This window comes from Pectinophora gossypiella, chromosome 10, assembly GCF_024362695.1.
Source record: "Pectinophora gossypiella chromosome 10, ilPecGoss1.1, whole genome shotgun sequence".
NCBI lineage: Eukaryota > Metazoa > Arthropoda > Insecta > Lepidoptera > Gelechiidae > Pectinophora > Pectinophora gossypiella.
In genome coordinates this window covers 1,080,689-1,104,884 of record NC_065413.1, presented here as the reverse complement: position 1 = coordinate 1,104,884, position 24,196 = coordinate 1,080,689, and the positions used below count along the sequence as shown (strand labels likewise).

General features: G+C 37.7%; 3 protein-coding genes and 1 long non-coding RNA gene across 5 annotated transcripts in view; 2 read left to right on the top strand and 2 right to left on the bottom strand.

Moving 5' to 3' along the window:
- The window catches only part of LOC126370311 (uncharacterized), a 279,505-nt gene extending 255,434 nt beyond the window's left edge, over positions 1 to 24,071 (top strand). For both annotated transcript variants that reach the window (XM_050015161.1, XM_050015162.1), the window contains exons 2-4: positions 16,578 to 16,811; positions 22,187 to 22,274; positions 22,784 to 24,071. In XM_050015161.1, the coding sequence (XP_049871118.1) occupies positions 16,578 to 16,811; positions 22,187 to 22,274; positions 22,784 to 22,934 (473 nt within the window). In that variant the 3' untranslated portion in view covers positions 22,935 to 24,071. The remainder of the gene's footprint in view (positions 1 to 16,577; positions 16,812 to 22,186; positions 22,275 to 22,783) is intronic.
- Positions 13,945 to 16,696, bottom strand: LOC126370265 (D-aspartate oxidase). The gene is made up of 2 exons (XM_050015087.1): positions 16,559 to 16,696; positions 13,945 to 15,169 (listed from the first exon to the last, which is right to left on the bottom strand). The coding sequence occupies exon 2, from the start codon at positions 15,161 to 15,163 to the stop codon at positions 14,147 to 14,149; it is 1,017 nt and encodes a 338-aa protein (XP_049871044.1). The 5' UTR covers positions 15,164 to 15,169; positions 16,559 to 16,696; the 3' UTR covers positions 13,945 to 14,146.
- Positions 16,977 to 21,777, top strand: LOC126370308 (uncharacterized). The gene is made up of 3 exons (XM_050015158.1): positions 16,977 to 17,293; positions 17,411 to 17,562; positions 19,788 to 21,777. The coding sequence occupies exons 1-3, from the start codon at positions 17,111 to 17,113 to the stop codon at positions 20,056 to 20,058; spliced, it is 606 nt and encodes a 201-aa protein (XP_049871115.1). The 5' UTR covers positions 16,977 to 17,110; the 3' UTR covers positions 20,059 to 21,777.
- On the bottom strand, positions 18,624 to 19,629 carry LOC126370351 (uncharacterized). Its single transcript, XR_007566867.1, has 3 exons — positions 19,312 to 19,629; positions 18,978 to 19,033; positions 18,624 to 18,876 (listed from the first exon to the last, which is right to left on the bottom strand). It is a non-coding gene; the product is annotated as an uncharacterized LOC126370351 (long non-coding RNA).
- Positions 24,072 to 24,196: the final 125 nt, after the last annotated feature.

Sequence of the window (24,196 nt, the reverse complement as noted above, 5' to 3'; positions counted from 1 at the left end):
CCAATTATTTGTTAATATATTTTTTAGGGCGATTATTATAGCGGCCAAGGTTTAGAAATTAGAAGTAAGAAACATGAAATAAAGACAGAATAGCAAGCCATAACATTCCCCCCCACTTGGAATCACTTCAGGGATTTCAAAAGATAAATTAAGAGTCAATCAGCTTAATCAAAATACTGTATAAAACTAAAATAGTGACAAGTTAACAGAGAATGTTCATACGAATCGGACTTTCAAATGTACAACTGTTTATAAGGACGACAAGTTTACAGAGAATGTTTCAAGATAATCACATGAGTGAGCAGAAAGTAGAATGTGTGCTTGGATAAAAAAAAAAAACAAAGCGAAAGAAAACGTAAATAGATATATTAAAAGAAATTGGTTGATTAATTACTAAGAGGTAAAGGACAGATTTTGGCTACAGGTCTACGTAACAAACCCTTCGCAGTACGAAGCGTAACAACTCGTACGACGCCGTCGTTGCCCGGATGGATATCGACCACCTTACCGTAATGCCATTCTAACGGAGGTAAGTTCTGTTCTACGATTGTTACGATATTCCCAATTTTAACATTTGCCTGACCTTTGAACCATTTTACCCGTTGTTGCAACGTATGAAGGTAATCACGTTGCCACGCGCGCCAGAAACTTTGAGTGAGCTTCTGAAGCATCTGCCATCGCTCGCGTGGTGGAACATAAGTATCCTCGAGTTGAGGTTCGGGGAGTGAAACCAACGGGCCACCAGTCAAAAAGTGTCCGGGAGTTAAAACGTCTACCTCGCTGGGATCGGATGAAAGAAAACACAGCGGTCGAGAATTAAGAACAGCCTCGATTTTAGTTAGTACTGTTACCAACTCTTCGAAAGTTAAAACTTGTAATCCTACTACACGCTTGAGATGGTGTTTCATTGACTTAACGCCGCTTTCAAAAATACCACCGAAGTGGCTGCCGGTTGGAGGATTTAGACGCCAATCTATACCGCGTCCTGAAAATTCCGTATTTAATTCAGACTGCTTGGTAAGTAGCAATTGATGTATTTCGCTGAGGTAACGCCTCGCACCTATAAAGTTTGTGCCACAATCTGAAATCACCATTTTGCAGAGACCGCGTCTAGACACAAAACGATCAAAAGCCGCAATGAAAGCTGGAGTAGATAAATCAGATACGACTTCTAGGTGTATTGCCTTGACAGCAAGACACACTATCACGCAAACATAAGCCTTATACGTTTTTGCATTTCGTCGTCGACTCTCTTTAACCGTAAATGGTCCTGCAAAATCAACTCCGACGTTTTGAAAACAACGCGCGGGTTGTACTCTAGGCGACGGCAGGTTACCCATTATAGGTTGACATGGTGTTGGATTGACCTTGAAACAGGTGACACATTTAGATAGTCGGGACCGAATCAAATTCCGAATACCTAGAATCCAAAATCGTCTCTGCACGAGAGATTGTAAGGTTCGGGGGCCACAATGTAAATGCAGTCGATGATAATAATCGATTATAAGTCGTGAGATGGGAGATAACTTCGGCAATAATATAGGATGAATTGTGTTTTGTGGTAACTGAGAATTTTTCAGCCTCCCCCCCACTCGCAGAAGACCCAACTCGTCAATAAAAGGGTACAGCTTTTGTATAATGCGACTACAAGGGATGTTTGATTTGACGGAGTCTATTTCTTCCGAAAACGATGCTGCTTGTTCATGTCGAGCTAGCGTAGACAGCGAAGTGTTCAATTCCTCAACCGTTAATGGTGATGTTATACGAGCCTCAGACGAACGCTTTGAATTCGCAACGAAACGCAAACACCACGCTAAGACGCGTTGTACACGTGAAAGAGATGAGCACTTGTGAATAAGTTGTGAAACAGCATCATCCTTCTCAGACGTTGGTAATGCTACGTGAGCTGTAGATTTCAGTTCGGGAATATTGTCAGGGGAAACTAATTCTCTTTGAATAGGCCAAGATGTTGATTCGGCTAAAAGCCATTTTGGTCCAGACCACCAAGTTGGACTCGTAATAATTTGAGAACAGGGAAGACCACGACTGCAATGATCAGCCGGGTTATCATGAGTCGATACGTGTAACCAATTTTCGACGCTTACTTCGTCTATTATTTTAGCCACACGATGCGATACAAACGTCTTAAGTTTGTAGGGAGGTGTATTCAGCCACGCTAACACAGTACTACTGTCTGTGAAGGCAGTTACTCGCACGATGTTAATTTGACTGTGAAGTAAACTATACATATGCTTTAACACGCGCGCAAGAAGAGCAGCACCACACAACTCAAGTCGGTTAACCGTTAAAGGTTTTAAAGGGGCTACCCTAGACTTCGCAATTAACAAGTGCGATGTAATGTCGCCGTCGCCAATTGATCGTTGATAGACGCAACACCCGTAAGCCTTCGTCGATCCATCACAAAACCCGACTAGTTCGTATTTGGCTGTATTAGAAAGTGCTACTCGACGAGGAATACGCACTTCAGTCAAATTTTGTAACTCCGATACGAAGTTTTGCCACTGTTGTGAAACGTCCGCAGGAACGGATTCGTCCCAGTCCAACTGACGTCGCCACAGGTCTTGAATAAGCAACTTGGCTATAAGAACCACCGGGGTTAACCACCCAAGAGGGTCATAAATGCGAGCGACATTTGACAGAATAGAACGCTTTGTACATTTCGAATCTAGCTGAGATGCCGAATAAGTGAAATTGTCTTGAGTTGGATCCCACTGTATTCCAAGAATCTTAAGCGTGTGTTGATTGCTATTGTCACAAAACGGTTTTGGTATTTGACAATGCTCCGAAGGTAATTGGGAAAGAAACTCAGGGGAATTGCTACTCCATTTGCGGAGCTCGAATTTAGCACAGTCCAGTAATTTAACTAATTCGTTTTTCAATTCAATAGCTTCTTCTACAGAAGGGGCTCCGACTGTGATATCGTCCATAAAAGTGTCATGTTTGATTATTTCAGCAGCGCGGGGCCACTGTGCACAGTGATCATCGGCGAGTTGATGCAAAGTTCTTATTGCAAGATAAGGTGAGCTGCTCACCCCGTAAGTAACAGTAGTGAGTTCGTACTCGCGTACAGGTTCTGAAGTCGAGTCTCGCCAAAAAATGTGTTGGTATTTACGGTCTTCCGGTCGCAAATCAATATTACGGTACATCTTAGAGATGTCCGCGGTGAAAACTACCTCGTGAAGGCGGAACTTAGTAATGATGTCTACGATATCATTTTGCAGTTTTGGACCGGTGTGGACAATATCGTTTAAAGCCTTCCCGTTAGTAGTTCTCGCGCTGCCGTCGAAAACTACACGTAGTTTGGTAGTTGAACTATCTGGTCTTAAAACGCAATGGTGAGGAATTATATTCCGGTCACTATCGTTCGGTGGGTCAACAGGTTGCATATGACCCAACTCGCTATACTCGCGCATAAAGCGGACGTAATCTTCTTTCAGTTGGTCGTGACGATGAAGTCGTCTTTCAAGGTTTGTGAATCGTGATAAAGAAATATTATAAGAATCCCCGAGTTTTTCGCACGGCTCCTTGACTAACATAGGAACGACGTACCTTCCGTCAGGATTGCGTTTCACTAGATTGGTATATAACTGTTCACATTTATCGTCTTCTGGGTTTGAAATATCAACCGACGGGGGCTCTTCGACCTCCCAAAAACGCTTGACCACATTGTCTAGGGCAAGTGTGGAAGCAAAGAGGGAAGAGGTAGTCGGTGGGGGTCGACACTCGGGGTCGAGCTTCCCCGTGAGAACCCAGCCGAATACGCTGTGCAGAGCGACCGGCAAGCCCGGGCCCAAATTTAAACGCTGACCGTCATAGACATTATGAAACAGCTCGGCACCTAACAATAAATCAATGTCATTAGGTTTATCAAAGTTTTCGTCCGCTAGAGTTAAATGTTTAAAAGAATCTCGAACAGTAGAAGGGACTTCTACTGCGGGCATTTTGTTTGTAATAGTGTTCATTACGATCGGAGAGACATCGAAACTTGGTTCATGGGAATCGCAAGGTTGTATAGAACATGACGCTATGCCCTTTATCTGGTGGACAGTGTTTTGACCTAGACCAGCTACGGCTACGTGGCAGCGACGTAAAGGTAAGCCCAGACGCTGTGCACAAGCACTAGTCATAAAACAATCTTGCGCTCCGCTATCTATAAGTGCGCGCACGTTAAATGTTCCTGCAGGCCCACGCGCTCGCACCGTACATGTGCCGAGAAGAACGAGTGCACGGCTGTGTCCAACGTGTGCGCCAGAACTCGTGGTGTTCATAGTTACTGCGGCTGGCTCCATTCCGGATGCTGACGCTTGTTGGCCAGGCATGGAGGTAACAGGGCAAGCCGCGGCGGTGCCTTCGTCATGAAGGAGCGTATGGTGACGTGCATTGCATTTCGAGCAAGTCGATTTCGAAAAACATTGATTTGCAGTATGATTCCGTCGCAAACAATTTGCGCAAAGATTTTTTGTTGTGATAAGTTTTTGTTTTTCATTAAAATTTAATGCATGAAAGACCGGGCATTTATAAATGGAATGATGGGAAAAACCGCAACAATAACAATCTGGATACTTGTTTACACTCGAGTTCGGCCCTGTAGCTGAATACGCCTCTGTCGTCAGAGCAGTCTGTTGGTTCGAACAGTCCCCCGCGTTAAAGTACGGGTCTAAGTACGGCCCTGTATCTGAGTGCGGCCCTGTAGGTATGTATGAACATATCTCCGAGTACTGCTCGACGCCCAAGTGCGACTCCGTATTCGCGGGGAAGGCGGACGATTTGAAACGATTATTATTATTACGTGTCTCAAAATGAGGTTTTTGGATTTGATACATCTTTTGTGATGCAGTAGGAATTGGAGCGGAAGACTCGCTCGCTTCAAGAACTTTGACATAGGTTTGTAAGAAAGTCAACAAATCGGTAAAAGTAGGCAGGTTTCGACTGTTTTGGGTTTCAAAGCGCTTTCGTGTATCAACATCCAATTTTCGAGATGATAAATAAAATAAAATAAATTCCCCAAGGTTATCGATTTTTATAGCTTTAAGAGCGTTGACTGATTCTTGTAATAAACTTGTTAAATTACGTAATTCGTTCAGGTTACAGTTTCGCAAAGGTGCATGGTTACATATTTTATCCAAATAGTTCGCGGCTAAAATGCGTTTGTTTTGAAAACGTTCAACGAGAGCGTCGAATACAATTTGATAATTGTTAACAGTGACTGGAACGCCCTTTGCGACCGATAAAGCGGAGCCAGAAAGACAAGAAATCAAATAATGAAATTTCTCGATTGTACTTATGTTCTCATTTTCATGTACAAGTGACAAAAATGTATCATAAAAAGTCTGCCAATGTTCAATATTCCCATCGTACTTAGGCAGTTCAATTTTCGGCAATCTGACCTGCGCAATAGGTTTGAATTTCGCGGCTGAATTCGCAGTGGACTCGCCCAACGCACGGTCATCGACTCGCTCCCGTGGTTTCGGCATCAGCTGATCTGCCGCGGCTTCGACGGCGTAGTAAAGAGTGTCGAACGCTTCCACCGTTTTCATATCAATAACCTCTTTCGGATTTATAGTCAGCATTAATGTATGAATATCATGAACGACATTTAAATATTCCTGACGAATTGATTCTACACGTTTGTAACGACTTTTGAAGGCATTGACCTTTGATGGATCTGTAGCTACTTGTTGCGACAAATCAAACAATATTTGAATATCACGGAATATATATTCACGTCTAATTACAAGAAGGTTTAATTTAGAATTATCGTCCATGGTTATAGTAGGGTGTAGTAGGTATTGATATTAAGTCAAGATTCGAATAGTAATATGTAATAATAATATCCACACGCGTAGGTAGGTAATTACTGATATAACCCTACCAAGTTTAAATGTTTTATCCAAGCACAGAAGTTTCGTAAAAATGAGTTATTGAATGTTTTATTACAAAAGTATCAATGTAAATAGAGAGAGAATTAGGTTGGAAAGACAATACACTGTAAACTGGAGTTTTCTATTGAAATTGAACCCAGTATCCATAGGAAATTCGCGCTCGATTAGGACCACTTAAAAATGGCGTGGCTTGAACGGACGTTCTGTCGTGCTGCGTAAGCCAGAGGCCAATTGGAATGAAATTTTATAGAAAAATGGGTTTGTAAATTAAAATAAAGAATAGACGTGGGGAGAGAACTGCCCTGGCCCGCTTCAAAGTAAAAGGTGTAAAGAAAAAGAATAAGATTAAGACTTACCTCGGCCGCCGCTGCTCACTGGTCTCCTCAGTTTAATTCTATGTTTTATTAGTATTTTATTAGTTTGTTAGTGCCCGGCCGGGTTAGTCATAGTTTTAAGATAATTAGTTTAGTGTTTTAGTTGTTTAGTATAATTTTAAAGATAGTTTATAGTTTTACACACACACCATGTTCACAGATATTTTCGGAAGATGGCTGCGCACTCTGACGCGCCGACTCAGTATCTTCTTCGTTCGCGCATGCGCGTAGGAGCGGTGTGCTCATTTCATAGTCCAATTATTTGTTAATATATTTTTTAGGGCGATTATTATAGCGGCCAAGGTTTAGAAATTAGAAGTAAGAAACATGAAATAAAGACAGAATAGCAAGCCATAACAAAGAAAATAATCAATGTTTCTTTCTTTCTTAGTACAGTCATGAGCAATATAATGTACCCACTTTAGGACTCTGTCGCACTAACATATTTGACATTTAGTGAGACTTACAGTACAATTTGTCAAAAAAGTTAATGTGACATGGTACCAAAGTGTATACCTAATGCTCGTGACCGTACATGGGACTTAAACATCACTGGTGAGGAGTGGGTGTATAACTATACACCTCTGCCTACCCCTTGGAGGATACATACGTGAAGCATTCGACATTTAAAATGCCTGACTGGTTCTATTTTCAAAAATCCTTATGGGAGAAACTAACAACGTCGTAATCCTATTTCGGAGTAATCTCGATCCAAAGCGCCGCGTACATCCAACTTGGGTCACGTTAAACCTGATGAACTCACCCAACTGAGCCCAACTTTGATGTCATTTCCTCAAATACGCCATAAAAAGGACAAACAAGAAATGAGAAAAGTAAAAAACCAGAAATGAAACATATTACTGCGTAAAAAGATAGCTAACCATGTTTTGTAACTTCAATAAAAGACGTTTTAAGAAAGCAAAACAAAGCAGTTAAGAAAGTAATAGATTCTAAGTAAAGGTTACAATAAGGTGTAACTTAGCTAGCAAATTTTTTTATGTTTTTATTATCCTCAGAATACAAAAAAATATATAATTAGGAGACACCGTCTTCCATACATATTTTAAGTTTCTACATTTTAAATAAGTACAGAACATTCTAAACGTTTCACCCAAACACAGGCAAGACATACATACATACATAAACTCACGCCCGTAATCCCTAATGGGGTAGGCAGAGCCACAAGTAATCAAAGACAACTTGCAGCCACTGTTGATACGATGTCGTAAGCTGGATATGATGAACCTTATGGCAACACATTTTTCATTATTATAGGAATTATGAGGAGATGTAACGGATGGATGAGATTAAGATCTGATAAGAAAGGGATAAGGGCACCGGAAACAATCACATTCGGTCTTATTGGATTAGTGGGTAAATCCATACATTATATTAGATGCCTCTCTACGAAGAAACAAGTTACGTAAACATAATTATTTATAAATATTTTACTATTATATGTATGAGAAAATAAAATTTTCCTGGAAATCTGTCGACCTTGCAATCTTTGAGCGTCAATAACTTCGTTTTTTGCCCCTTTTAAGGATACTTTTTCCTGTATGTTTATAAAAGCCTATTAAATCGAGCAGTTTTTGAAAATGTTTCAAAGTCCATAGCTCCTTCAATAATTTTTTTTTCTTTGATTAAGTTCTAAGAACTTTAACTTCCAATAACTTTTTTTCTATCTATGATTTGACTGTTTTTATTTTTTCTTCTATCGGTACATATTGTTACGAATAAAGTAAAATAAAAGAATTATTAAGAAAAAGATAGCGACTAAATGATGATTTCTGAAGTAAGTAAGCTAGAAAATCTAGAAAAAGGTACAAAATGAATCATATCTCATAAACCGTAAATAATCGCTGAACATACATGGGGGTGTTTCTGGTAGCCTCTATCTAATTTTTCATTTTGAACCGAAACTTCTGTGCCACCGTGTATAATTAATAATATGGAAATACATAAATGTAGGAAATGAAGATGATATTTCATCTACCCACTTTAAAACCCTGTCGCACTATCAAATTTGACAAAAATGTTAATGTGACATGACATGGTTTCAAAGTGTATACATATTAGTACTCGTGACCGTACCTACGTAAAAACTTAAGATTTTGTTTTTATGCTTTTTTGAAATGCATGGTCCACATTCGATGCCCGATAGTGACATTGTTGTAATCACTTTGTGAGACTGCCCTTTATTTGGCTTAGACATTGCAGGCTGAATAAACTGATTGTCCTGAAAAGCAATAATATGATTCCGTGCTTCGGGGACTGGAACAGCATGGTAGGTGCTTCTCGGTTGATTTAGGGGAGGCTTACGCCCAACAGGCAGTAGTATTACGCTATTTACACACATAATATCTCGCTAATTTCCCGTTGGGATAGGCAGAGACTATAAAATGTCACTTACTACGATATTACTATTTATGTCAATACATTCGTTCAATCTATTCCTGTACCTTTAGTATGGCGCAGGATTAATTATCAAATTTGGCTTTCAATCCCATTTAACTCTATTCACCTCTTTGTTAATAACACCCTCGCGAGTCTAATGAATTTCACATTTCAATTCAGTAAAATATACATATTTGTCATGGCCAGATCTTAGAATTGATTATTTCATGATGTGCTCCATCATTTCAGGACACCGATACCGACCCCGCCGGCGTGCACAACGATTTCCCTCATCAAGCGCTTATTGCTATCGGTCCCTGGTTAAGTTATAGGACATTACAGGCTGATCACCTAATTGTCCAAAAGAAAGATGATCCGTGCTTTGGAAAGCACATTAAACCGTTGGTCCTGGTTACTACTTACGGGGCTTAGGTTACATCATTCATCGTCATCACCTTTCATCATTTCATTAATCATTATCAAGAAAAAACATAAGACATGGCTGTATGGGCATAGTTATCTTTGCCTTGCCCTTGGAGGAAAACTAAAACACAAAAAAAAAACAATATCTCTGTCCTGCTATCATTCTAATTATGCGACATTAAAACGGGTACTATTACTACAACAGAAGGGGTCTATTTTGTACACGCATGATCCGAGATATCTCGTTTAAAGGACAATATGTAACCATATTGTCTATTCAGCTACAAAAACGCCCGGGAGCGAGACATTGTGGTCATTTGTAGCCAACAGGACGGCCGGGACATATTGTGGGACAAAAACGGATGCCGGGACAAATAGGACTGTCTGCTGAAGACGTGAGAAGGTTCTATATTATAGAGTTTCTTTTGGAAAACTTCGCTATTTGTTTGCTAGTGTAACAGTGAATTTCTTTATCGAAATTTCGGGAAAGACAAATCGCTATGAAACATGTTTCTAAGGTGTTCGTCCGAATTTTAAGTAAGTAGGCACTTACCTACCTATATGCAGTACTGGCAGTGATTAAACAGAAACTTTGTAAAAAAGGTATTGTAAAGTTGGTGACTATTTAGAAGATATGAATGCTTGGCACCGCAAGTAACTGAAATTGTATCAAAACATTTATTAAGAACAAGTAGTTCCTATGCCTAAACAAATGATTATCGCGTGCTCAGCGGTGAAGGAAAACATCGTGAGGAAACCCACATTCCCGAGAAATGCATTTTCGGCGATATGTGACCTAACCTGTATTGGGCTGGTATTCCCTTCGTGGATTAGAAGGTCAGACAAGCAGTCGCTTCTGTAAAAAACCTTAGCTCAGAAGTCCTGTTAAATCTTAACTCAGAAGCTGGTGGACAGTAGAGTTACCGTTCTATTCGTAGTATTATTTCTTATTCTATGGTATATTAACCGGGCCATAATGCTGAAAACCATGTGACATCAGCGATCTATGATCCAAATATGAATTCAAACTCATAAAGTGGGAATCGAAGCCGTTACACTATGAAATAAGTCACGCATTCTCAAAACAGGACTATCACATATTCTTATCTAAGTATTAATGAAATAAATTGAATGATTATGATAACATAACCCAGTTGCCATTTGCAACAGTGTTGAAATATCGGGAGTTTCATATCCCTGATTAACGCGGTAAGAAACCGGGTATTATGTGTTTTAATTATAACCCAGCTGTCCTACTGACAGTATATCCACGTTACTACGGCGCAGTTTTCCACGTGAGCAGCCCTGGGACCATCTTCCTGCCCGGAGGTAGGCGCGTAATTGTGCGGAATCCAGAGTAACGTCGCCCTAAGCAGCTTGCCAAATGATACAATAAATGTACACAGTTCACAAGCGTCTACATGTATACGTAATTCATCAACTATAGCGTCACATATTAACGTTATCTTTTGATTAATTTGACAGCTGTAAGAGCAATACATTTTATCACCTATCTTTTTTTCTCACGCCTTTACTTTGTACCTATACCACACTGTGTGCGGCCTAACAAGTAAGTGCGAGCTAGACACAGTCCGCGCGCTCTCTCTCTTACTCCTTAGCGTCTTACGGCCATTTAAGACTAAAGTATGAGCCAGAGGGGGTGAGCTCGGCATCGATACAAAATGGCGCGGGACGGACAGTGTCCGTTCTTTGCGTAGTATTATTCTATGTCCCTGCCATCTTACCTCACTGGTAGCATATACTGGCGACACGAGGATGTGGGTCGAAGGGCGAGGGGAGGGAACAAGAACATGCCCTCCGTACGTATCTTCATACAAATTGGACAATTACTCAGTAAGCTCTTTGCAGATGAGAATGCTTGTGAACGCGCCCTGGGCTGAAATTACCAAATTAAATTATTTAATAAATCACCTTTAACAAATGTTCTTTGTGATATGTACCTACCTGGCTCGCTGATATTTTTATATGTTTGTAGTATTATTCTTAATTCTATGGCAAAAGCATAGAATAAATGCTACTTCCAGATAATAAATAATAATAGGTAGGTAATGGTGCTAATTCCTGCAGACGCCATCTAATTTTATTTTAAGTTATACCTGTTATTTTCTTATCCGCTGAAAAAGAAAGGGACAGGTAATCGACAGGCATACAATTATGGAACACAATAACCCAAAGCCAATAACCCGACAGAATTATGTTCACAGCACACGTCAAACGGTTTGCATACCAGCGAGATACCTTTTTGATTCGCCCGGGTTATTCATTCATTTTCTCATTCTTCCTAAAATTAAGAGCTGTCAATTATCCGTCCCTTTCCTTTTCGGCGGATAAGAAAATGACAGATATAACTTAAAGTAAAATTAGGAGGTGTCTGCAGGAATCGGGGCCATTATCTACATAAGGGACTCTCTTCGTCAATAAATAATGTATATAATTTTTACGACATACCCCCGGGATGGTAAACACTTTTTGATCACTTCTAGTACAACATAATACCATTTAGGTACGTGTAATTTGTTACTATGGTACTATAACTAAGTACCTTATATGTAAAATAGATAGTTACTTATTCATTCGCAATCAGTCTCTAAAGTTCGCGTCTATATTTTTACCAACACATTCTGTGCCACCCGGGAATTATGGTTTACTTCATATACATTACATATAATAATATAATCCATGGTTTCAGGTAAAATGCGGTTTCTAATTAATTATCCGAAAGCCCAGGAAGCGAGGGGCATCGCTAAATTCGATTATTTCCTACTTGCCTACCTACTCTGTGTTGCAAAACGTGGAATATCTGAGTATATTTTCATTGATTTTGTTTCGTCCGAGCACAATTTTTACCCTGTTACACGGCCAGGTAACTTAAAACAAATATCTCGATCTTTCCGTGTGTCGCGTTACTACGACTTAAATAAAGGAGCTCGGTGGCGCAGCGGTAAACGCGCTCGGTCTGCGATTGTTGAAGTTAAGCAACTTTCGTGCTTCGGAAGGCACGTTAAGCCGTTGGTCCCGGCTGCATTAGTAGTCGTTAATAACCACCAATCCGCACTGGGCCCGCGTGGTGGTTTAAGGCCCGATCTCCCTATCCATCCATAGGGAAGGCCCGTGCCCCAGCAGTGGGGACGTTAATGGGGTGGTGATGAATGAATGATGATGCATCAGGGGATGATGTAAATAAAGCTCAAATTTAAAAAAATATATTTAATTAGTAGGTCACATAGTTTTACACTTTCAATTGTCAATTTTCAATAACGGATGTCTTCGCCTAAAACTACTGCAGCTTTTCACAACCTGTATAGCCGGGGAAAAGAAGTTGCAAGAAAAACCTCCCTAGACGTTCACTAAAAAAAAATACAATTTAGTAACTTGACTGCCTAAAATCAGACAGTTAATCCCATGTATTCATATCTCCTCAATAAATACTTACCTTATAATAACCTTTTCTACAAAGTTTCTGTTTGCTCACTTCAAGCTCATATTGGCAGAGTGTCCCTTCAATACTTACATAGTATTATTGAATATTTTACGCATGTTAGTCTTCTTGGAAAAGTACTGATCGTAAGTCCACCACTATATCCCAATTGGAGTAGTCAGAGGTACGTCGCAATATGAACTAAGTACCCACGCGTCACCGAGCTTTCTGTTAGACCAACGTGGTGAGCCGTATCGCCGTCTATAACGGTCGAGCCAACTGTGTTAGTGAAAACTGCATTTAAGGTAAATTAATAACTCATTGGTGCAGGTTCGATACCGGGGTTACTAAATTATACATAATAAATAATAACACAAGCTATGTACTTCCGTTATGTAGGTACTTACTCAAGTAAATACCTAAGTAACCGTAAGTTCCTAATTATAGTTTGTAATTTTGAAACTAACCACGAACTAGCTGAAAACAAGCCTGGTTGGTACAGTACACTCAAATTGCCGACGGCTAATGGCTTATTTAACACAATTAGCGCAGTGAACTGAATCCGGCACAGTGGTCGGTGTGGTACCAACTTTAATCCAGGGCTGTTTTCAGGCGTTAGGTTGAAGCGCAATGCGCCAGCCGAAACACGTGGCAATCCAGGTTTTACATACATTACTCGCGTCTGTAAGTAATCTTTATTGGTAAATGGTTATGTGAAGCTTACGTGCTACTGGTGGGTGCGACCGAACGGAATACAAAGTGTTCAGTGACCTCTGTGAATAGCCTCACGATCCAAAGTTCGCGAAGCCGAATCCCGTTGGGTACTTTTCACAAAAATTACTATGTTTGGTCAGGGCATTCCAGGTTTACCATCCGATTCTCCGAAAGTAAGGTGATCCGTGCTTCGGAATATTGGCTTATTCGAGTACGATAAGCAGTCAGTCCAGGGGGCTTTGGCGGCTCAATATCAACCCTGAACCAATTTGTATTAACCAGGCGCAAATCTTAGACACCACCTGATATCAAGTTCACAGCGGCCAATTACTTTATTTAACATAATGTATAGGTAATTGTTATTGTTATTATTGTTACTAATATGATTAAAATAGTATTACAAAAATATAATAAAATATCATTAATAATTTTGTATATTAATGTTCTTATATCTTAAGAATGTAAATAATTTTATTGTATTTAAACATTGTCGTCTTCGGACTCTACCTGTTGAAAATGTTCTTAAAGCTGAATTTAAATAAGTAAATTAAAATTGAATCAATTACCTGTGATCCAAACATGAATTCAAACTCATAAAGAATAAGAATAATAATTATTGTTCCACCTACTACCGAGACGTGTTGGTTTGACGGAGATAAGGATGCAATAAGACTATAACACACACCACAGCCACTAATTATTATCAAATACCATTTATTGTACTCAGTTATTTATATTTTATGATAAGTGCTGTATAAATAAACAATAACAATTTAAAGATAACTTACTAATGTAGGTACAAACACAAATTACTTAACTACATCGTTAAGAAAATGAAATTATCTTAACTGGAAGACTTGTCTTCAAATAATTCTTTACAAAATATAATATTTTGTTTATAATTTATTTTTTAAATTACTTTTCATCAAGTCGACGCCTATTTTCACCGCTTGCAATCCTGTCCCCGGGGAGCACATCACACCGTAACCACCATGGCCGTAACAGTGAACTACCTTCACACCGTCTATCAACTCGGGCTCTACCCTCACTGGCACTCTGTGAGGTCGCAGCCCTACTTTATGACTCACAATTTCCGCCTTTTTCAATGACGGCAATAACTCACAACACCTCTCAAATATAGCGGCAGCGTCGTGCTTACAAACTTCCATATTGTAACTATCATACTGCCGCACCCCGCCTAAAGTAGCAATCCCGTCGTGCCCAGGTATAATATACGTATCATAATCCCCGTAGAATGCCGTCTTCAACCACGGCGCTCTAGCTTTTATTACTTGACCCCGCATCGGCACCAAATCATAATCATTACATAAATATTTCGCGCCCATTCCGGTGCAGTTGAAAACTAAATCGAACTTCTGTGGTAGTGATGTGAAATTCTTGATTTTCTTTTGAACAATTTTCCCGCCTTTTTCCATAAATATTCTCTCAGCCCAAGGCAAGTATCTTTCGCATCCAATTTTTACAGTGGAAAAGTATGACCCGTGCTTCCATCCTTCACCACACAGTTTCAACTCATTAGCATCTACAGGTCGATAGCTGGGTACTAAGTCTTCTATTAAATGATTTCTTGTGACGTGATAGTTATTTTTTGAGAATATGTAGGTAGACAGCGCCATGACGCCGGCTTGTGGTGCTTCTGATGTGTTGAGTATATGTTGCCAGTAATACCAAGAGTCGTTGATCCACTGCTTAGTAATTTCCTTCGTAGCTCCTTTAAAACTGGTTCCAGGGCGAAAGATTCCTGCTGCGACAGCACTCACCGTGTCCTCTTGAAACTTGTCTGCCAGCACCGTCACGTTTACATTTCTCAGTCTGTCCTGCAATATTCGAGCTACTGTCATTCCTACTACACCAGCGCCCAGAACCGCGATACTTGGATTATTTTTGTCCATTGTTATCTGTAACAAGAATATTTCTTTGAATAAATAATAGCACTATAAAACTCACTTTCAAATATATAACAGAGTTTATTATTAGGTAAAGAGCTTTAAACAACCGTAAGTAAATAGAAATGCTATTTCATCTATAATAATTCTCCCTTAAACACCTGAGGCTGGTGCAGAGTTTCCTTTTATTTTTACCAATATCTATCGATTTTTTTATCTATCGATAAAATTACTTTTAAGGAACAAATAAAATCTCTACTTTTGGATACACAGAAACAGATAGATGCTGCATAATATTGCAAGTTGCAAACTTGAAACTTTAATTATTTATGCATCTTTTGTATAATATATATAAAATATACACGCAATTTTGTATAACAGCACATGCTATTATACAAGACTTTTAATAAAAACCTTTATATCATTTACCTACTTATTGATTTTAAGCATTTTATACTAAAGTTTTCTTTCGTACCTATCTATCGAATTTTATTGGCAAACATCGTCGGTTAGCTCGGTTGGCATACCTGCGGTTTTCTCGAGCCGTGTTGTAGCTGAAAATCAGCGTTTTGTTCGTGAGAGCAAAAACTTGCGCTGAGCTATAACCGTTTTGCGCTGCTGCAGCACACATACATACTTAGCTAGCGTGTTAAATACAGAGCTTCTCCTCTGTTGATCAGCTGTTCGTATCTAATCTTTTACTTTTATGTATGCATGTGTGTCTATAGGCCTAATAATTGTTTTATCTGTCTATCTAAATGCTTAACATAAAAGTTTGACAATGTCTGAGCTATCAAATTACGCGTAATAAAAGTTTGGAAAATTAATTGTGAAGTAGGTAGGTACAAACCTTAATGAACGTGCACTCGACAAAATACTTTACGAGCAATTAAGCTCGTTTAGGTATTTATTTTTGTTTGGCTCTGCTCAAATAGTGTTAGGTACTCTTGTAATTAATTGCCTGCTGTGCTCAGATGACCTCTTGCGTCATGCATGTTAGACGAAAGTAACTAATATTTGATACCCCCCTAGAGTAGACCACTCTAAAGATGCACAACACGTTATATTAAAATACTAGCATATTGAAATCTTTTTTTTAGTTTGTGGCACAGACAATTTTTGACGTTATCTCTTACGTATTGTTGATTGCCTTTATCAAAACATTCGTGGCTTTAAATATACACAAATTTTTCAGCCGAAAACGAATTATTCCATTAAAACCCTTCTTTTAAGAAGTTATCTATGCAATTTGCATAGCCTACATAATACCGAAAATAAAGATTGAAAAGAAAGCTTAATGGACAAAAATAGCTATAGGTACATTTAAGCATACAATAACAATAATATAAGTTTTTATAGGTTTACGGCATTGTAATAATTATTTTAATCAAACACACTTACCGTTTGGTCTTGTTAACAGAGTCGCGCCCACCCCGAAAGAACTACAATCAACTGTCATCGAACGAGAAACTCGATAACAGGCAGACAGAAGATAATATTCACATCGAAGAAGCGGAGGCGGAATCGGACGCGAGTAGCACAGACTTAGATGAACGCGACACACGCGGCGTCTGCCCTCCTTGTGCGCATGACCGATATAACAACAACATACGGCGGCATGCCCACGATGACTTCAGTGACGATACAGACTATGGTATGTATCTTAAAATTAATTAATAATTTGTATTGTAGTTGTAAATAAATAGGGTTAAAAATACCACCAAAAATCGAACTCGGGAACTCGACTACATTGTTAATCGATAATCTACGGTACATGCGCATCACTAGTTCCAACGTTTGACAGCCGCTGTCAGTCAACAAACGTCACTTTTCGTTTGTGTTCCGTGAACTATTGTCTTGTGATGACGATATTTTTATCAAAATTTTGCAATAAATACGCATAGAACCGCCTTAAATTTTAATAGAAGCCTAATAATATAAAGTTCTGACGAGATGGCGACGTTGAAGTCTGATTTGGATCAATATTTGCTACAAAACGAGAACCGAAGAAGTTACAAGATTAGTTTACCGTTCTCAACTCCTAGCTTTTTATCTAGGAACAATGACGAGACGCCTAGTAGTACTAGCAGCGCAGGAACATGGTTCGAAGAAGTTCAGAAAGAATACTGTACATTGGTAAGTACTTCTGACCTACTTTACATGACCTATTGTTATTTGATAGTACAGATGATTATATGAATCATCACCGCGACCACAAACTGGTTAGTGATATAATATTTCTGATTTTTACAGAGCCGAACGCAGCGGTTTATGGGCTTCGGAGTGTGTTTGTTCTTCGGAATTTTATGCTTCATTCTGTCATTCCTGTATATACCGATTTTACTGCTACAAGCCAGAAAGTTCGCTCTGTTATTCACTCTGGGAAGCTTATTTTTAATATTCAGGTAAGAATATATTAATTAAAAACCTGCACATGGAACAAATGCTGTTTTTAAAATAATATAATTATCAAGACTAACTTTATAGTAAATACTTATGAAATATTCAATATTAGTCTAAACACCCATCATATACAACTATCTTTATCTAAATAACTAAAGCTTTATCAGTAAGTAACAATTTATCAAATTCAAATTAGACATTTGATGTTGTTTATCTCTCTTTGCACTGCTGCAGTAAAGGTATATTTATTTATATTAGATCAACAACAGATAATGATATCTTGTTACTCCCATTTCATTTAACATTTACTTGTTTATCTCAAGTATAAGCAACAATATTATAATACAACTGAAAAAAGGCTGTAAAAAGTGCTTATCCACTTGACAGTCCAGGCGCACTAGCAAATCTAGCCTCAACAGTCCAGGCATTTCGAACTTGCGCGGCGTTCGGTGGGCGATATCGTGGCGTGTTATAAATAGGCTTGTAACTCAAAAACTACTGTGGCTATAATAAAGAAAATTCAGAAACAGCAAGCCAGATGTGCAATGATTCTAATTAGATAAAAATAAAAAAGATCACATTATAAAATCTATCTCAAATCCAATTAGAATTGACAGAATCCGCTCATTTTTTCAGTTATCCCAGCCATGCCTGTTAATAGCATGTAAAGTATCATGTTCTAGGGACTGTAATAATTTTTATTTGAAAGCGCATTTCTTACACTTTTTACTAGTATTCAAATTATATTTTAATGTTATTTAGTTTAAACACAAGAAATATAAATATAACACCTGGTCACGACTTATTTGTAACACCGTATTCTTACCAAGATGGCCGCCCTCGCTAAGTTTCTGTTCGCACTGAGCGTTTCTGCCTTTTTAAGTCGATGGTAACTATGGTTACCAATAACGGGTAAGATTGACATAGACATTTTGTGTGTGTGATTTCAGGAATTAAAGAAAACCAGTAGAAAAATTAAGGTTTATTAATATGAACTAAAACCAATTTATAATTGAATGCTTGTTTTATTTACATTTTTTACCAAGCACTTAACATTCGGACCTTAAAAATATATATTTTTTATTAGAATTTAAAATTACAGTCTTGCAATACAATATACTTGATTGCACAAAATGACGTACCAAACAAATAAATCGAGACACTAGAGACAAAAGGCGGCCTTATTGCTAAATCTAATTGCGCCTGCCGCTTTCTGTCCGTAAGCTCCTGTCGGACATCTACTGGCAGTTTAGTAATTCGTTTTTTTTTTTTGTAATTACTCTCTGTGTCCTCTCTATAGCTGAACTATAGCATCTCTGAAAAAAAAGTCATTGTTTAGAACTGAAATTAAAATAACGCTAGCGCTCCGTTTGTACGAACCCTTAAACCCAGATAAGTCGATGGTAGGTTTAGTTACCATGATGAAAGTTGACCAAATTTGGTGTACCCTGCAATCAATATCCTGGGCATCTGCTGAAATAATTGTTTATTTCGGTAAATAATGTGTTTCCACGAGTAACTAATAAGTAACGTGGTATATTTAAAACATTATAAAATATAATGCGTCGTGTAATATTCCGTAATTTGCCTCCATTTTAGTGTCAAGAGACGTTTTTTTTGATACGATATTTTTCTCTTAATGTTTTTGGAACAAAATCATGGCTTAAATGTTCAGGTTTTTGTAGAAAACGGTAGAGGATATATTCAAGATGTATGCTAATCAATAAAAATAATATATTTTATATACTTACGGCATATTTCTTGTCTAAAACACTCAATCGCAAACACAGTAGTTGACAGTAGACTCGACCAACACTCGTCTGACTTCGACAGTTGTTTTTTTAATGTTACCAACTCATAGGGAAGAGATGCAAATACCACCTAGTAAGGATTTTTATAGTACACAATACTAGTATAATTTTATAATCTATACTAGCTTGTAAAACTAGTTAATCCATAAAATTGGTCACCCTAACGGAACCCCGACTATTGGTAAGTATAGCTACCATCGACTCCTGAGGTGAATTTGGAATCGGTAGCTATAATTACCAACGACTGTAGAGTGGTTATTCAGAATTATTATTTTTATGATGTTTTTCAGAAGAGATTACTACTACCTTATTGCTAAGGCCACCTTTTGTGTATTTTTTTTTCTTATTTTGTTTATACTTTATGTTCCTTCTGTGCAATAAAGTGTAAATAAAACTGTTTTTTTCTGTAATTTCAGCTTCAGCTTCCTCTATGGTCCATGGAACCACATTAAGTCACTGTTTTCAAAAGAGAAAGCCCTCAATACATCTTTGTATGGGTTCACACTCTTCGGCACACTATACTGTGCGCTACATCTACAAAGCACACCGTGGACCATAGTGTTTGCAGTGTTCCAAGTCATGGCCCTGTTCTGGATGATGATGGGGTCCATCCCTGGAGGTTCCACCGGAGCGAGGTTCTTCGGAAGCATGTTCAAGTCCTCCGTATCAAACACTTTACCCATTTAACAAAGATTTCAGGCTCTGTTGTTTTTCTTCGCTTAAGGTTGGTCATTGATGTCTGTATGTGAAAAATTGACTTTTAAATACTTTTTGTTCCGAATAAATTATTAGAATGTTAATTTAAAAATTCAAAGGAATTGTTTGATTACCCAGTGCTTTTAAATTTTTAAAAGTGGTTAACTAAAACAGTTGCAGACATCAATGTTGCTCTCAGCAAATGTGTTGCCAAGTTTCAAAATGTACTGTGGTTGACCCAAAGTTATGCTGATAGCATTTAAAGTTAAGTTTTGTATATCGAACATGAATAAGATTTTGCAAAGGTAATTAAAAGGTATGACTTTGAAGGTGAAGGTTTCTTATGGTGGTCTATGAAATACTTTGCAAAATTCTTGCTATGGTCAATGGCCTCCATAGTTGAGTGGTTGAGCTAGGCTCACATGAATGTGAGCCTTGTGTCTGTAACACATCTAACTAATAATCATGTGTTTGGTGTGCCTAGTTGTATTATTAGAGAACACCTATTGAAAATCAAGATTCTTTCCTATGGCTCGCTTCCGAATTTCGGTTCGAAATGCAATATTGTATAGATTGATATAGAAACCTTACCGCTGCTCGCCTGTTTGTGGTCTGTGGTTGGTTCGGAGTCGTACCTTAAACTATCAGGTCGATAAGCAATTATAAAGTATACTTACATAGAATTTTCCTTTCAAAACAACCCTAATTTAAGGTATGTCTGTTATTAAAAAATACAGAATCTCGACTTTCATTATAAATGTAAGTTGTATACATATTTATTACAAAGAAACAACCTGAACTTTAGGATAAATAGCTTTTAATTTATTGAAACTTGCCTTATTATTATGAATTTGTAAATTATGATATACTATTAAGATGTTTCCATAAAAACGCCAATGTAGAATATTATAGATACTTCATTGTGGTGAAGAGAATACTACAACTACTTGGGAAGTTCCTTCCATTTTAAAAAAATTGGCCAGAATGTACATAACTTATAAATAAACAGGAGGGAAAATTTAATGAAAACCCATCATACCCGCTTTTTTTACTATTTTGACAACATGTCAAAAATTAAAGGATTATCCAAGTTACTGCTGGTGGGGGCAGCGTGGCTGAACGTATTTAAAACAAAGGATATAAATTTAAACAATACGCGCGACATATAGAAAATATTTTCCTCGTGGATGTAGTAAAGCACAACTAGGGACTGTATCATAAATCAGGATAAATAAATTACGATTTAAAACTTCGGCTCCACTTTGCTTCGGTCCTCAAAACTCAAGTTACCATGACGTCACACCTTGTATAAATCTACTAATCGCATTCTAAAAATTTTGTACATTTTCTCTATACATTTTTCTCTGCATTTACCTACCTACTAAACATATCTTATACTAGGCTTATTTTGGCATCTTTTAGGCTAATTACTAGAATATTCTAGCTACAAATTGTATTGCACATCATAGTTAAGTCAAATACTGCTCAATATTTTGTACCTTTTTTAATAAACACTATTGCAGAATTTTCAATCATCTCGTGACCTTTATGTAAAACGCCTCTTAATATGGTACTGATAAGTTGGGAGCATTTGGAACAAACATTGGTACTATGTGGACAATAAAGTGTTGCAAAAAGGGTTTCAAATAGGTATGAAGGAAAGTTATGAAATAATAGTAAACGAAATTAATAAACATTTTTAAGTCTTAATTTTGTTTTATTATAGACTTATCTAGATTCCAATGGTACATAATCTCTTTGCCTTGTTTTATTAAGGATTAGGGGGGTTAAAAAGGCCACATCAAAGCAATTCATCTAAAAAGCAATTGCGCACTTACTTTTATATGCATTTTGCAATATTGCTCTCTTATATGAATTGTTCCGATGCGGCCTTTTTAACCCCCCAGGACATCACTTACTTGCAACCTTAGGGTTGAACTACATCTGGTAGCACCCTATCGCACTTTCCTATTCAAGCCTAATTTAAATAATAGAATCGGCATGCTTAAAACTAGAACGTCACTATATCTAGGTATGCCTACTTTTAGTAAGGCCTAACTTTATATCACTATAATATCTTGGCATGCAGTAACCTTTGTTTTCATATTATTTTTTCCAGAAGAGGCCCTGACCTGTAATGTGTGTGACCGCTCGTTTCCCACTCGACGCCAGCTGGCCGACCACCAACAGAAGAAACGGCACTTCGGGTATGATTTATTTATTACTATATGTATATCTATTTTAATTTTGAATCTATCATGTTTTGAATACCGCTAAAAATAGAATAAAATCCAATTAATAACAAAAAATATTGAATTTCGCGCCTCACCCTACAGATCTCTAATTTTTTTTAGTATATTAAATATTTTTCGCCATACAGCCTAGTTACTTTTTAATACATTTCATACTTACTTTTTCATTAGGCATACTTATAGTATAGTGCCACTTATAGTTAGGATTTTCGCTTTTACCGAAATATAAAACTATCTAAATAAGTTTTTAATTCCTCTCCTTTCTATAATATTCGTTACTATACCCCATTAAATATCGCTTAATTAGATTGAAATGAAATATTTCAGAACATTCTTGATTATCTCTTTCGCACTAGGCTGTATACTATATTTCTGTGCTGCTTCATTCTAATCAATATTTTATCATGCAAATAAGTGAAATGCTTTATACCTTTAAATTAATTTTTAACAAACCTTCTTTACAGTTGCAGTGCTTGCGACAGCTTATTCCCGTCTTTGATGGCACTCGAGCACCACAAGGAAGAGTTCGAGCACTGGAGTGACTCCTGGTGCTCGCATTCAGAGTCAGACGAGAGCGAGGCGGAGTGTGTGGAGGACCGCCATCGACTACTCTAATGCCACCATCTCATTATTGCCGGAGACCGCCCCTCCAAGCTGGGCACCTTCGTCTGACCGCCCAGACGGTGGGATTTAAATAGTGTCTCATTCTCATTTTTTTAACAGTAGATTATTAATGTGAATTCCTGGCATTAAGCTAATTTAACATTCCCCCTTTTTGTAAAGAACCTAAACTGAAGGATAAATTAGCAAATTCCAAACCAATTAAAAAATAAATTTAACTTTTTAAAAGAAGGAATTCTAAAATTGTAAGTGGCGGGAATAATTTTTATTTAGTTAAAATTATCTTTCTCTTCTTATCTTTAATCATTTTGTATTGTTTTAAATAATTTCCAAATGAGACACTATTTGAACAGCTTGTAGTTGGTTTTAATCACGAGAAAATACGTCGAGAAGATTGTCATTTATTTTATATAAAGAATGGTGTGATAATGGGTATGGGCAACAAGCAATAACTAAAAAAATAACTGGAGATATTTGAAGATAAATTATCACAATAAACAATATTTAGGCACGTATTGATGTTAATTGATATGTAAACATGCTGATTTGACGAAAACCTACAATCAGTAAGGCCTATTTCAACCGTATGTATTTTAATCCTATTTGAATATTTGCTAAATATGTATTACCTCCTCAACCCATGTTACATTGCTTGTTTTGTATTTAACCGATTCTGTGGTGTAATACGTAGTGTAGAACATATCAAGAACGTATAATTTACAACCTTTCGGATCTGTGTAACTTGTAGCTGAAAGCATATCTACTTTGTAAATACTTGTACTTCGTGATATCCCGGCAATAATGCATATCACAAGCAGTTATAATGACTGATATTAGTGTTAGCTGTTGTAAATAATTGTATAATTGTCACGTCTAGAATTTTAAAAATTCTCACAAATAAATGTGACCCGAGCCTTCCCTCAGACTCCCCGAGTTCCACAGGGATCTTCCAACCTTTATAGTATTACTAATTTTAAATCGAATTCATTGTAAACATTTCACTAGTCATACTATTTTTATAAAGCTGTATGTATCGTGATGTAGCGCGGAGCGCGCGACTCGGTCGAGGGCCGGTCGAACCGCGTGCTCCACAGGTATTTGTTCAAATAAAAATACTATTGAAAATATGTACAGAAATGTTTATTTTATAGGAAATCACATGTTCACAGAGTACAGGCTACGACACACGTATGTACTGTATGTCCGATCTCCCATAAAGGTGCCGAAAGGCCGCAGTCGGCGGTATCGTCCGGGGA